The 13383-nt window shown below is 36.7% G+C and overlaps 1 protein-coding gene across 1 annotated transcript in view; it reads right to left on the bottom strand.

Annotated features, from left to right (window-relative positions):
- LOC105302914 (60S ribosomal protein L4-like) overlaps positions 1 to 13383 on the bottom strand; it is a 40323-nt gene that overhangs the window by 13578 nt on the left and 13362 nt on the right. The window contains 1 exon segment of the mRNA XM_023521017.1: positions 5168 to 5354. Within this exon segment, the coding sequence (XP_023376785.1) occupies positions 5168 to 5354 (187 nt within the window).

The following is a 13383-nucleotide window of genomic DNA, read 5'->3' as shown; positions in this document are numbered from 1 at the left end:
TTAGAATGGCTATTATAAAAAAAGCAAGAAATAACAAGCATTGGCAAGGATTTGGAGAAAAGGGAAGCTTTTGCACTGTAGGTAGTAATGTAAATTGGTGCAGCCACTATGAAAAATACAAGGGAGGTCCTGAAAAGATTAAAAATTGAACTACCATATGATCTAGCAATTCTACTGCTGAGTATCCAAAAGAAATAAAAACACTAACACCCCTATGTTCACTGAAGCATTGTTTACATTAGACAAGATTTGGAAACAACCTAAGTGTCTATTGATAAGTGAATGAATAAAGAAAGTGTGGCATATATACACACTGGAATATTGTTCAGCCATTGAAAAAAAGAAAATCTTGTCATTTATGACAACATAGATGGACTTTAAGGACATTATTCCAAGTGAAATAAGTCAGACAAAGAAAGAGAAATACTGTATAATATCACTTATTTGTGGAATCTAAAAGCAAACAGACAAACAAACAAAAGAAAACACCCAAGCTCATATTGGCGCTTGCTAAAGTCGGGGGTATGGGGTGGGTAAAATGGACAAAGGGGATCAAAAGGTACAAAGTCCACTTATAAAATAAGTCCTGGGATATAATGTACAGAATGGTGACTATAACTGACAATACTATAATGCATATTTGAAAATTGCCAAGAGTATATCTTAAAAGTTCTTGTCACAAGAAAAAAATTATAACTATGATGGTAAATGTACTAGATTTATTGTGGTGATCATCATACAATATATACAAATATTGAATGATTATGCCATCCATCTGAAACTAATATGTTATATGTCAATTATAGGTCAATTAAAAAAATATATATATATATTTTAAAAAGCCAATCTCATAAAAACAGAGTTAAATGGAGGCGACCAGGGGCCCAGGGCATATGACAGATATTGTTTAAGAGTTATAAACTCGATCAAGGGCACTAATCATCAGAGAAATGCAAATTAAATCCACAATGAGATATCACCTCATACCTGTCAAATGGCTATCATCAATAAATTAAAGAACAATAAGTGTTGTTGAGGATGTGGAGAAAAAGGGAATCCTTGTACACTGTTGATGGGATTGCAAATTCATACAGTCGCTATGGAAAACAGTCTGGAGTTTCCTCAAAAAATTAAAAATGGATATACCTTTTAACCCAGCAATTGCACTTCTGAGTATTTATCCAAAGAAAACCAAAACAATAATTTGTAAAGATCTATGTATCCCTATGTTCACAGCAACACTATTCACAATAGCCAAGATATGGGAGCAAACTAAATGCCCATCAACAGACAATTGAATAAAGAAGTTATGGTTCATATATACAATGAAATATTATTCAGCCATAAAAAAATGAAATCTTACCATTTGCAATGACATGGATGGACCTAGAGGTTATTATGCTGAGTGAAATAAGTCATATGATTTCACTTATATGTGGAATCTAAGGAACAAGAAGAACAAACTAATCAAAAACAGACTCACAAATATAGAAGACAATCTGGTGACAGCCAGAAGGGAGTGGAGTTGGGGGTTTGGAAGAAAGGGGCAGAGGGTTAAAGAAGTACAAATTAGTAGTTGATAGATGGTCACAGGGATGGGGAGAAGGGCATAGGGAATGCAGTCAACGGTAATGTATTGGCTGTGTGTAGCCCCAGAGGAGAGAAAGAACAATCAGGGGGATCATTTCATAAACTATATAAATGTCTAACCAATGCACTGTATACTTGAAACTAATAACAAAATAAAAATTTTAAAACAGCCAATCTCATTTAAAAAAAGATTTAAATGGGGGTGACCAGGGGCCCGGGGCATATGACAGATGTTATTTCAGGAACAAACTTGCAACTAGAGACCCAATGCACAGTACAATGAATGTAGACTACGATTTTGCATTGTAATTATCAAACCTGCTAAGAGACTTAATTATTCTGACTACTAAAAAAATATAATTATGTAATGTGATAGATGTACTAATTATTGCTACAAAGGCAATGATATTATATAAATGTATCAAATTAACATGTTTTATACCTTAAATTTATACAATATGTCAAAAATATTTAAATAAAAAAGATAGGTGACCAATAATATGTTTCATAGCATTTGAGTGTAAACAGATTCAGTCCCCACTCTCCCTGTGAAGAAACAAACCAGAGTCTTGTAGAGAGATGGTATATTTATCACTTGTGAATACACTGGAAGATTTTTAGTATGCCACAAAAAAGGTATTTACAGTATTTCCTTCCTTTGATACACGGCAATTTGGGAACATCACATCTTGCCCTGACTTGAGTTTTTGTTGCTGTTGTTATTAATGCTCTTTGTTTTTGCTACCACCAAGTTTTATTTTTACATGAATTCTATTTAATTTTTTAATTGAGGTATTCATATACAATTAGGTACAACATTCTGAAGAGTACAGCTTTATGATTTTTAGCCAATGTTTATAATCATGTAATTACCACCAGATCAAGATACACTCTAGGTGGCTCCTTTGTGCCTGCATTCAGTTACTAGTCAACTCTCCTCCAAAGGTAAACACGTTTTCTACATCTATCAGTATGCATCTGTGTTAGCTGGTTCTGAGCTTCCTAGAAATGAATTCACACAGAATGGACTCTTGTGCTTTGTCTCTGCTCAACACTGTGTCTGTGAGATTTATCTATCTTGTGTGTAGCAGTAGTTTGCTCTTTTGTTGCTGTATAGTATTTCATTGTATGAGTATACCACAATTCATCCATTCTATTGTGGATGGAAACTTGGGTTTAAAGTCTTTGCCTGTTATGAAAAAAACAAGCGGTGCCTCGGCTGCTGCATCACAGAAAAGGCAGCAAGTGGGACATGCTGCAGTGACAATATGTGCTCTGCTAAGGGCACCAGCAAACTACAACTTGATTTAGTGCACTGGAACAAGCCAAAACTTCAGACACAATGTAACACTGATAATTGCAGTACAATAGGCATTTTCATATCAATTCCCAAACAAAGAGAAAATGTTGGGGAGAAAAAGCTCTGCAAATAATCAGTTTTAAAATGTGGATTATTAGTGTATTAATAAAAGGAAATATCTTGATGTGTATATTATTACTATTACTTATGACTTTTATCAAACCTACATATAATTTTCTTTCCCTTTACCTTTTCTCAAAGGTTAAGAAGGGCTTTTGCTATTTGAAGTAACTACAGTGATAACAACAAAGGCAATAATGATGAGTTAGGGATTTGCATTGAAATCCACCTCAGGATCCTAGATGAGGGTGATTCAGCACACTTTGCTGAAAAAAAAAAAAGCAGCTGATAGAGTCAGATCTTTCCCTCTGCAAGGGCACTTAAGGGTAGAGTTCTGACTCTTTAGTGCTTGGCACATGGTAGGTATTCAGTAAGCACTTGCTGAGTAAATGATTCAAATATCAAATACTATTTTTTCTCAGGTTATAAATTTCAGAAATTAAAAAATAATTACACGAAAGATTGCATGCTTTTACTTTTTTGCTTTTCATTGAAATAATTCCAAACATAAGAAAAGCTGCAAGAATAATATTGAGAATTTTCACATACTCTATTCTATATACTATATTCACCAGAATATAGCATTTTGCCACACTTTCTTTACAAAAATAAATAAATAAATAAAGACTTAATTGTTTTAGAACAGTTTTAGGTTTACAACAAAATCGAGAGGAAGGTACAGAGATTTCTTTTATACCTCCTACCCACACACATATATAGCCACCATTATTAGCAACCTTACTCATCAGAATAGCACTTTTTCTACCAAGGGTAAATCACATTGACACATCACTCCAAAGTCCATAGTTTACCTTAGGGCTCACATTGTACATTTTTGGGTGTATATTCAATGAGTTTTGGACAAATGTATAATGACATATATCTATCATCATAATATCATACAAATTATTTTTACTGCCCTCAAAATCCTGTGCTCTGCCTAGTCATCTCTCTCCCAACACACACACACCCCTGCCAACCACTGGTCTTTTTATTGTCTCTATAGTTTTGCCTTTTCTGGAATGTTATATAGTTGGAATCATATAGTATGCAGCCTCCTGACGATTGGCTTCTTTCAGTTAGTAATTTGCCTTTAAGTTTCTTCCATGTTTATGGCTTGATAGTTTATTTGTTTTTAGCACTGAATAATATTTTATTGTCTGGATGTACCAGTTTATTAATCCATTCACCTACTCAAGGAAATCTTGGTTGCTTCCAAGTTTTGGCAATCATGAATAAAGCAGCTATAAAAATCTGTGTGGACATAAGTGTTCAACTCATTTGGGTAAATATGGAGGAGCATGATCACTGAATTATATGGTAAGAATATGTTTTGCTTTTGTAAGAAACCCCCAAATTCTTCCAAAGTGACTGTAGCATTTTGCATTCCCACCAGCAATGGATGAGAGTTCCTGTTGCTCCACACCCTTGACAGCGTTTGGTGTTGTCAGTGTTCTGGAATTTGGCCATCATAATAGGTGTGTAGTGGTGTCTCACCATTTTAATTTGCATTTCCCTGGTGACATACGATGTGGAGCATCTTTTCATATGCTCACTTGTAATCTATATATCTTCTTTGGTGAAATGTCTGTCAAGATCTTTGGCCCATTTTTTAATCAGGATGTTTTCTTACTGTTGAGTTTTAAGAGTCTTTTGTATATTTTGGATAATGATCCTTTATTAGATATGTCTTTTGCAAATATTTTCTCCCACTGTGTGACTTTTCTTCACATTTTCTAGATAGTGTCTTTCACAGAGCAGAAATTTTTTAATTTTAATGAAGTCTAGTTTATTAATTCTTTCTCGGATCGTGTCTTTTGTGTTGTATCTAAAAAGGCATCACCATACCCAGAGTCGTCTAGGTTTTCTCCTACATTATCTTCTGGGAGTTTTATAGTTTTGCATTTTACCTTTATGTCTATGATCTATTTTGAGTTAATTTTTGTGAAAGGTGTAAGTTCTGTGTCTAGATTTTTTTTTTTTTGACATATGAATGTCCAGTTGTTTCAGCACCATTTTGTTGAAGAGATTGTCTTTACTCCATTGTAGTGTCTTTGCTCCTTTGCCAAAGATCAGTTGACTATATTTCCGGGGGTCAGTTTTGGGGCTTTCTATTTTGTTCCATTGATCTATTTTTCTCTTCTTCACCACACTAACCTATTTCGATTACTATGGATTTATAGTAAGTCTTAAAATTAGGTGGCATTAGTCTTTCAACTTCATTCTTCTTCTTCAATACTGTGTTGGCTGTTCTGGATCTTTTGCCTTTCCACATAAATCTCACAATCAGTTTGTTGATATCCACAAAATTACTTAGTGGAATTTTGATTGGATGACATTGAATCTGTAGATCAAGTTGAGAAGAACTGACATCTTGAAAATATTGATCATAGCTTCCTATTCATGGACATGAAATGTCCATTTATTTAGTTCTTTGATTTCCTTCATCAAAGTTTTATAAATTTTCTCATGTAGATCTTGTACATGATCTACATGATTTATACCTAAGTATTTTAAATTTTTTTGGATGCCAATGTAAACGGTATTGTGTTAGATTTATACCTAAGTATTTTGTTAGATTTATACCTAAGTATTTTGTTAGATTTATACCTAAGTATTTTAAATTTTTTTGGATGCCAATGTAAACGGTATTGTGTTTTTAATTTTATATGTCACTTATGCATTATTGGTATATGGGAAAGCAATTGACTTTTGTATATTAACCTTGTATCCTGCAACCTTGCCGTAATCCCTTATTAGTTTCAGAAATTTTTTGGTCATTTTTTTTTCTCCCTAGACAATTACATTATCTGCAACCAAAGACAGTTTTATGTCTTCCTTCTTAATCTGTATACCTTTTATTTCCTTTTCTTACCTTACTGCATTAGTAAGGACTTCCAGTATGATGTTGAAAAGTAGTGGTGGAAAGGGACATCCTTGTCTTATACCTGTTCTCAGGAGAAAGCTTCCAGGTTCTCATCATTAGGTATGATGTTAGCTATAGGATTTTTTTGTAAATGATTTTTATCAAGTTGAGGAAGTTCTCCTCTAGTCCTAGTTTATTAAGAGTTTTTATCATGAAAGGGTGTTGGATTTTGTCAAATGCTTTTTCTACAGCTATTGATATGATCATTAGATTTTTCTTTTTTGGCCTGTTGATATGGTAGATTATATTAATTGAATTTTGTCTCCTCTGTATTAACTATCTATAGTCAATTATCCTATTCTACTTCTTTTTTCTTCCCTTCTCCTCTTAATTTTCACTTTTGCCATTTTGCCCTTTTGTATTTTTATTTTGGAAATTTGCACATGTATATAAAATTAGAGAAAATAATATAATAAATTCCATGTTCCCATCACCCACTTTTAACAATTATCAATGCTTGGCCAATTTTGTTTTATCTATCTCCCTTCAACCCACATGTTCTAGATTATTTTGAAGCAAATTCCAAATAGCATATCACTTTATCTGTAACTATTTCAGAAGATAGCTATAAAAAGATAAGAATTCTTTATAAATTATAACAACAATACCGTCATCATAGCTAAAAAAAAACAACTAATAATTACTCAATGTCATAAAATATTCAGTTAGTGTTCATATTTCTCCAATTGTTTTATAATATATATGTAACATTTTTTACAGATTGTTTGTCTGCATCAGGATTTAAAAGTAAGTTCAACTTATTGGTATTGGTTGACATGTCTCTGTCACATCTCTTAAGCTTCTCTTAATTTAAGGTTCCTAGTACTGACCACTAGTGATACGGGGCACTTTTTCCTTGCTCATTGGCCACTTGTATGCATATTTTGTTTTGTGAAACATCTGTTCAAGTCCTTTACAGATTTTTTAAATTGAGCTTTTAACCCTTATTATTGAGATGTAGAAGTTCCTTATATATATTTGTGTCTCAAATATTTTCTCCCATTCAGTGACTTGCCTTTTCATTTTCTTAATGGTATCTTATGATGAGCAGAGGTTTTAATTTTGATAAAGTCCAACATATCAATTTTTTCTTATATGGTTTATGCTACTTAGGTCACCTGTTGTAGGTGTTGCACTTATTTTGTTAAACTCTTTTATGATTGTTTATATAAGGGTGTAGAGGGGCAACAAACAGCAAAACCTTAGAGGCTAACCCAGTTCTGACATATTTAATTGAGATGTAATTGACATATAACATTATATGATACAATATTTGTGCATATTGTAAAATGGTCAGCACACAGAGTTAAAATTTTTTTTCTCATGAAAAGAACTTTGAGATCTACTCTCTTAGCAACTCTCAAATATACAATACGGTATTATTAACTATAGTCCCAGTGCTGTACATTACATCCTTGTGACTTATTTATAACCGGTAGTTTGTACATTTTGACAACTTTCATCTATTGTGCTCATGACATGTTTTTTAAAAGTGTCTTTATTGTTTTGCTCTTTCACTTATTTTAAAAAGAATAGGTCCTCTTAAAAACCAATCCAGAATAAAGCAGAAAGTTAAAGCCCTTTATAATTAGATGTTGGGGAAAGGGAGTTTTGGATTAAGTTAAATTCAGAAATGTAAAAATCATTCTTTTAAGATGCAATAGACATTTTTAAATGAGAGATTTTGACATAGCCAAATCAAAACAATCATAGCCATGTCCATACCTCCAAATTAAAATATGCCCTGCATGGAGTAGCTGGATCAAAATATCCTGCTATATTGCTGAGCATGCTGTTTTTAAAATCAAATTTAATTTTTTACTTTAAAACAATCACAAAATTATAGAAAAGTTGGAAATACAGTACGAAGAATTTTTTTTTTCTAAACCACTTGAGAGTAAGTTGCCAACCTGATGCTCCTCGACCTGAATACTTTAGTGTCTGTTTCCTATAAAGGAATTCTCCCACATGCCCACGACACCACCATCCAAGTTACTGATACATCACTACCATCCCATCCTCGGATCCCATTTAAATTTCTCCAATTGTTTCAGTAACGTCTTTTACAGAAAAAGACTCTACCATATGTTACGTTTAGTTGTCATATCTGTTTTTCTCCTTCAATTTGAAGCAATTCTTCCATTTATTCTTGATTTTCATGACCTGAGCAGTTTTGAACATTATAGACCAGTTATTCTGTATAATATCCCTCAGTTTGGGGTATGTCTGATGATTCCTTATTGTAAGATTGAGATTATATGTTTTTGGTGAAAATGTCAGAGAATTCATGCTGCTTTCTTCTCATTACATCCTATTAGCCGGCACATAGTTTCTAATTTATCCTATTACTGATGATGTTCATTTTGAACACTTCATTAAGTTGATATCTGGCACTATTAAGTTGCTATTTTTCCTTTCTAATTGAAAAATATTATATAGAGAGATATTTTGAAACTATATAAACACTTAGTTTATCAACAAACATTCCATTTACTCATTGAATTTTAAAATATCTGTATGGGACGTGGTTCCATAGTGTAGCGGTTAGCATGTCTGCTTTACACACAGAAGGTCCTGGATTTGTGCCTCACTGGAGTCACAGTCCATGGTCTACACCCATGCCACCCTGAACAAGCCCCATATCTGATCTCAGAAGCTAAGCAGGTCAGGCCTGGTTAGTACTTGGATGGGAGACCACCTAGGAAGACCAGGTGCTGTAGGCATAAAATATATATATATGGATTCGTGGGTTTCTACTTTATTCAGTGGGTTAATCTGTTACTGTCCTTAAGTTAGTGCTCACATTGTCCATGATATGACTAGTAGCGGTCTCTTTAAGCTGGCTTCTGTGCCCTTTTGAAAGGCTCCCTTTTTTTTTTTTAGCACATTCTTGCTTTTGGGCACAGCTATTCCAGGTTTTTAAAATATTTTTCCTGTTCCAGCCCTACAATCAGCCAGTTATCCAAGTAGCTCTGGTTTCTTTTACTAGAAATCAGAATTTAAAAACCAAGGTCTGGATGGCCATTGAACTCGTATATATTAAGAAGGTTACTGCACCTAAGCTCTCTCAGTGAAAAGTGCTAGGGTATAAACTCAAGGCTTACTGAATCAGAATCTGCATTTTTAACAAAATCTCCAGGTGATTTATATTCGCATTAAAGTTTGAGGAACAGTGCCCACCTAGACTAAATGACCTTAGTGTCTAAGCTAGCTGTTGGGGCACCAGCCATTACAGCTGCATTTCAGGCATTAGGAAGAAGACAAAAGCACTCACCTCCCTGTCAAGGCAGCTCCCGTTAACCCCAGAAGACTCTCAATAATTCTGAGAACAGCTCATCGCTTAGAACTTACTTACACGGCTGCATGAAAAGGAGGCAGCGATGTCTAGTTTTTTGGTGGGGCTCATTCCACCTGGAATAAAATTTGTGTTCTATTTCTAAGGACAAAAAAGAATGATGGGAAGTTGCTGGCGGCAGCAGCCAGCACTGGGCACAGCTACCAATCCCCCAAATGTGAACAGCAGGGAAGTCACCATAGTTAACCCAGAGTTGAAGCACAAAAGTAAAATCTGCCTTTCATCTAACTTCTGTTACCATCATGCTCCGTTACCCTTCCGTTACCCTTCCTTTTGCCTGGCCTCCGACTGGAGCTAGGACCAGAATGCAAGGAGCAACAAGGTAAAATAAAAAGTGTGGAAGATACAGTTTAGCATAGTAGTTGAGCTGGCATACTCTAGAAACAGACCCTCAGGTTTAAATCCCAGCACCATCACTTACCAGCTTTGACCTTTTAGTAAGTTATAGCCACTTTAACTTTCAGAAAGCTGACCATTGGTTAAAGGCCTCACTAGGCCTCAATGCCTTTGTGTTTGGGGATGAGTACAGGGCTACCTCACAGGTTGTTGTGAAGCTATAAGGGAAATAATCCATAAAAAGCTCTTAGAGCACCTGGCCAACAGTGAGCTATCCATAAACAGTAGTTTATTACTGAGTAGAACTATGAAGAACAAAGACATAAACTTCCGGGAGAAGGCTGCCAATCCTGACACTGGGCTTGGCCCAGAGGCCTGTTTCACAAGAAAGACAGAAACCACCAACTAGGAAATACCTTAGATTTACTTAATACTTTCAGCCCAATATTCCCACTAGTTTAGAGATGACTGTTTACTGTTTATCTAACACCCTTGTGACAAACATCCAGGATTTGTCTGTTTGTTGTTATTTTATGGCACAGTGTCTTTTCATCCCATGAGTTTAGTTTCCCTTCTTGACTACTTGAACTACTTCCAACATACTTTTTAAACAATACTTCAAAAAAGAAAAACAAACCAAAAAACCCAATGTGCTAGATATAGCATTTGACTTTGCACACATCCTCTCCACGATAAAGCCTGCAGCCACCACTGTCCCTTTACAAGGACTCAGAAAACCCTGGCAAGTCCACATCCGTCACTGGATACACAAAAAGCGACACTATCATTTTCTTAGACAAACATCCTGGGCAATTGGCTTCTTTTCCTTTGTCATTAATACAACCAGTTTTGCTGAGTACCTTAGGGGACCTTGAAAGACCAGTTCTTGTTATTCTAACCTGCTCACTGGCTTGTCATTTTGGTTTGTAATTCTAACATATTTGCCAATGGCTTCCAGGTACCACTGAAAGAAATACTTTAGATAAACAAAGAGCATTTTTTCTTCTTATGATCCATGTCTCCTCTACGTGATGGGAAAAGATTTAAAGAAGGTCAAGGAACATGCGTGTGTGTGTGTCCTTGTGGGTGTTTTTGCAAAACTAGGACTAAATGTTCTGGGGCAGCAGCACCACCATAGCTTCTACCACTTTCCAGTTTGGCTGAAACTGTCAGAATTAATTCCTCTGCCCTTTTAACCTCTGATTTAAGCTGGGACCAAACGACACCTGGTTGGCCACCTCAGGGACCAGGGAAGCAAGAGAGAAGAGTAACAGTGCCCCCTACAGGTCTGTGTCTATGACAATGAATTTAGGGGCCTCCTGAGCAGCAGGATGGTTGGTGTCCCTTGGAATCTGGCCTGATGACATATGCAAACTGGTGATGAATGGCGAATATAAGTGCAGATATATCTCATGAAAGCCAGAGAAAGGACCCTTTGTGTTTTCTCTGCAGTGGGCTGTGGGTCTACAGCTGGGTCTGTTCAGCTGATTTTCCCATTTTTCTTTTCCTGGTAACAATACCCCCTTTTCCTTCAGGAAATTTCTCCCCCATTCTAGATGAATCTAGTGGGCTTGATAAGCCACAGTGCCTGATCCTGTCTATAGGGGTGAGGTTATGATTCCACTAGGTCAGTCTTAGTCCTGTATGCCTTTGAACATTGTGGGGGCAAGCTAGAAAGCAGGGGGTCATCCTTGACACCGAATGCTTCCTTACCTGCCATATTCAGGCTGTCCAGTCTTGCCAATCTACCTCCTAAGTTTCTTTCCTACCCATCTCCTCTATCACCCTAATCCCACTGTTATCATCTCTCTCCCGAACAACTGTAGAGCCTCATAACTGATGTTCCTACATCCATTTGGGCTACCTCTATCCAGTCTACTGCAGCTGGAGTCATTCTTTCAAAGGACAAACATGCTCGTGTCATCCACCCATTTCTTCTTTTCTATCCTGGCTGCTAAGGGCCTCAGGATAAAGACAAAATTCCTTAATTTGGTCCACAAGGCACTTCATAAACCGCTCCTTCCCCATTTCTCCTGTCTCACTTGCACCTCTCTCCGCAGGGGATTTTCATTCTAGCCACCCCAGGCCCTGGTATTAACATGCTGCTTTTCACATGGTGCTCCTCCCACCCTCAATACCCTTGCCCTGACTCTTCTTTCACTTAGGTTACTCGCCCTTTGATTTTAGCTCAAATATCGTTTACTTAAGGAAGCTTGCCCTGACCTTCAAGGTCAAATCTTCATGTATACTCTCAGCACCATCTATCTATTTCTCAAAGCACCTGTCACAGTACAATTTTGCACTTGCTGGCCAATTGATTTATGTTCATCTCCCCTACTGGTTATGAGCTTCATGAGGCTAAGTATGGTGTCGTTTTGCTCATAATATTTGTTGAATGACTGACAATGAATTAATTGGTCCAAGTGATGGGCACCCAACACAGGCTGGGCCAACTGGAGCCTCTCCTCAGAATTTACCAAATCGAAAGTGGAAGAAAATTGCTCTCTTTTCCTTTGGGCTCCTGAGCTATCAGAGGCAGGGTCTGAGTTGCAGATGACCATTTCCCCTTCCTAATGGTGCTCACCTATCTGCAAAATGAAACCTGACAAGTGAAGAGGAGAGAAGATCTCGCTGGAGTGGTGTCTCCAGGCTCCTGGGCTCAGGAGCTGTTCCCTCAGCTCTCCAAGCCTCTCCAAGGCATTCTCAGCTGTAAATCACCTCAGTTTATGTAAACTGGTCTGAATTGGGATTTGTAACCTGCAACAGAAAGACCCTTGGCTAAGGCAAGTTAACCCATGGTGTGAGCCAAGAGATCTAGAACTGGAGAGACACAGGGTTAGTACTTTAAAAAAAACAATTAGTCTAAAGGCAAGTTAAAGTTGTATTTGATGTGGCAAATTTTGCCTGTACTACAATTAGACCACACAGATGCCCATTGCCATCTGCCCTAGAAAAGGTGGCCCTAACCTGCTGGCAAGGATTTGGGGCTTGGTTCAAGCATTTCACTCAAAGGCTGAGTCCATCTCTGTAGCAAAAAGCAGCAATGAATTGAACCAGCCACCCATACTTGCAACAAACATATATTATGCACCTATTAGGTATACCACAGATGCCACAGGGAACATAGAATGAATAAGATCCAGTCTCTTGAGAGGTTTAAAGTATGGTTTATTAAGGGGTGTGACATAAACATAAATAACAGGACAGAAAATATCCAGAATACTCTTGGTTAGCTAACCTCTGAAAGGCTACATGAAGGGCAGGGCAGATGCTATTAAGAGCCAGAAAGACCTGGCTGTGAATTTTGGCTCTCCTGCTCACTGGCACTGAGCCTTACTTAGTTTCCTCTGTTGTTAAGGGGGATGATAATACCCTTTCAGGTTATCGGAAGGATTAAAACAGGTAAAATATATAAAGTGCTAAGCAGAAAAGCTTTCAGTAAATTGGAGTTAATGTTATTTTGTGCCCAAATGGTACTTTGAGAGCAACCTGGAAAGAGCCACTGCCCCAAATTGTACCCCCCGCCCCACACCACCAATCAACCAGAGCACTTGAAATTCCAAGCATTAGGGATTTGGGTTTGGGGTTCATAGTTTGATGGCTAGGAAGTCCCTATAAAATGTAATGTGTTACTTGAAAGTGCTAACACAGTGAGTCATTAGAAGATGTAAACAATTATCAAAGATGAGTTAAACCGATCAGCAAAGAATAGACTAGGACTTGGAGAATAAGACAAATGATAATATGACCTAGCTA

The sequence above is a fragment of the Pteropus vampyrus genome, unplaced genomic scaffold (genome assembly GCF_000151845.1).
Source record: "Pteropus vampyrus isolate Shadow unplaced genomic scaffold, Pvam_2.0 Scaffold287, whole genome shotgun sequence".
NCBI classification, from domain to species: Eukaryota; Metazoa; Chordata; class Mammalia; order Chiroptera; family Pteropodidae; genus Pteropus; species Pteropus vampyrus.
Note: the sequence above shows the minus strand (reverse complement) of the source record. Positions and strands in the feature narration are given on the sequence as shown.